The sequence below is a fragment of the Caenorhabditis briggsae genome, assembly GCF_000004555.2.
Source record: "Caenorhabditis briggsae complete genome, chrI, whole genome shotgun sequence".
Lineage (NCBI taxonomy): Eukaryota > Metazoa > Nematoda > Chromadorea > Rhabditida > Rhabditidae > Caenorhabditis > Caenorhabditis briggsae.
This window is the reverse complement of record NC_013489.2, coordinates 4,259,484-4,261,176: the sequence shown is the minus strand read 5'-3', so window position 1 is coordinate 4,261,176 and position 1,693 is coordinate 4,259,484. Positions and strand designations below refer to the sequence as shown.

General features: G+C 37.5%; 1 protein-coding gene across 1 annotated transcript in view; it reads right to left on the bottom strand.

The window, feature by feature from the left end:
* Nucleotides 1–217: 217 nt before the first annotated feature.
* The window catches only part of CBG04096, a gene marked incomplete at both ends in the record, with an annotated part of 5,439 nt that continues 3,963 nt past the window's right edge, over nucleotides 218–1,693 (bottom strand). The window contains 8 exons of the mRNA XM_002639449.1: nucleotides 218–300; nucleotides 350–425; nucleotides 490–555; nucleotides 636–795; nucleotides 912–1,041; nucleotides 1,086–1,250; nucleotides 1,299–1,376; nucleotides 1,594–1,668. Of these exons, the coding sequence (XP_002639495.1) occupies nucleotides 218–300; nucleotides 350–425; nucleotides 490–555; nucleotides 636–795; nucleotides 912–1,041; nucleotides 1,086–1,250; nucleotides 1,299–1,376; nucleotides 1,594–1,668 (833 nt within the window). The remainder of the gene's footprint in view (nucleotides 301–349; nucleotides 426–489; nucleotides 556–635; nucleotides 796–911; nucleotides 1,042–1,085; nucleotides 1,251–1,298; nucleotides 1,377–1,593; nucleotides 1,669–1,693) is intronic.

The window sequence follows — 1,693 nt, the reverse complement described above, 5'->3', positions numbered from 1 at the left end:
TCTTCGATTCGACGGAGAATTGTGTCTTCTTGTAGGCGGCGTTCTTCGGCACGTCTTCTGGAATTTGAATAGTTTCTTTAAAATTTAGATTCCGTCTTTCGTTGCTCGTTGAATTAGAAAAAATCATGTGATAGGTTATTCGCTCTAACAGAAAAAAAAACGTTTTCCAGATTCATCTGATGTATCGTATATCGTGTACGATATGCTCCCAAAATGTTTACCTCTCCATTCGGTATCTTTCTCTTTCTTCTTCTCGTTGCTCCTCCGCCGTGACATCTTCATCTTCGATATCCGAGATATCTGAAAATATTAAAGAATCAATCGATCAATCGTATATCTGGAATCTAACCGTTTGAATTTTCTTCTTCTTCTTCATCAGCTAACATTTCTCTCAGTCGCTCGTCCTCTTCTTTCATCTCCTTCTCCTAAAAATCAAAAAAAAAATCACGTCATCATCGTTCATATTCTCAGATTTCAATATTTTCTCACCAGTTTTTTGCGAGTCTCTTCAAATGTGTCGTCCAGTGAAATGTCGTCATTTGGAAGAGGAACAGCCTGCAGATCAAATGTATTTCAATGGAAAACGTCTTATTTACAGTTTTAATGCAATGAGAATTTCAAACGAAAGTTTCTACCTTATCACGAATATCAACAATATTGATCACTCTAGCTTTGGATGCATCTTTTGGGAAAAGAGGAGGAACCGAAGTGGTCGGATTCTTCAATGATCCGATCCTTTTTGTGGACTTCTTGGGAGTTGGGCGAGGACTGGTCGTGGTGGTTGTTGTAGTTGGTCTGAAGTTATGAGATGTTAAGAATCAACAAAGATCAAATTTTCAAAGTCAAACCAGACTCCACTTAATAAAGTTGCAGATTTTGATAAATATCCCCTTGGACAAATTCCTACTTACTTCTGTGTAGTCGTTAACGTCGTCGTCGTTGTGGTTGTTGTGGTTTTTCGAACAGTCGTCCGCCTTGGAGTCGTTGTTATTCTTGTGGTAGTAGTTGGAACCTCTTCCGTAGTGGTGAACTTTTTCCAAGCTGTAATTTCAATATTTCAAATATTGATTTCCATATAGCCTCACAGCTCTCATCTTTTTCCGATTTCAACCACTCTGAAATCTTTTCCACCGCATCGTTGTCTCCTTCAGTAAACGCTTCATACAGATCTCTACTCGTCTCCGGATCATTGCAATTCTCACGTCCTCCACACCAGCAGCGAACACTTCCAGATGGTTTTCTCATACATCCTGTGATAAATGTAAGTATATATTGCTGATGATATTGGAAACTAATACCTGTCATTGATTTGTACTCCTCTGGATAAACGCATACGAGTTGGTTCCGATCGTAGAGGCGAGATAGTTCGTACCACTCTAAAAATCAACTGTTCAAGGGGATTGATATTTTATCAAGGGGATTGATATTCTTAAAAGTCTGGTCCTCCTAATACAGGTTTTATCGTAAGTATACATATATCTTTTTTCCTGAAGAGATTAAATGTTTTAAATTTAAAATGGAATCGAAAGAAAATCGTTCTCTAATTAAAAAGTTTTCTAAAAAAAAACTAAATAAGAAGTTTTTTTAACTTACCAATATGATCTTTCTTTGCTCGAATTCTGCATCCCACTGCATGAGTTGGGCATTCCTCAGTCACGAGACCGTAACCTGTAATCATAAATGCTCATCAATT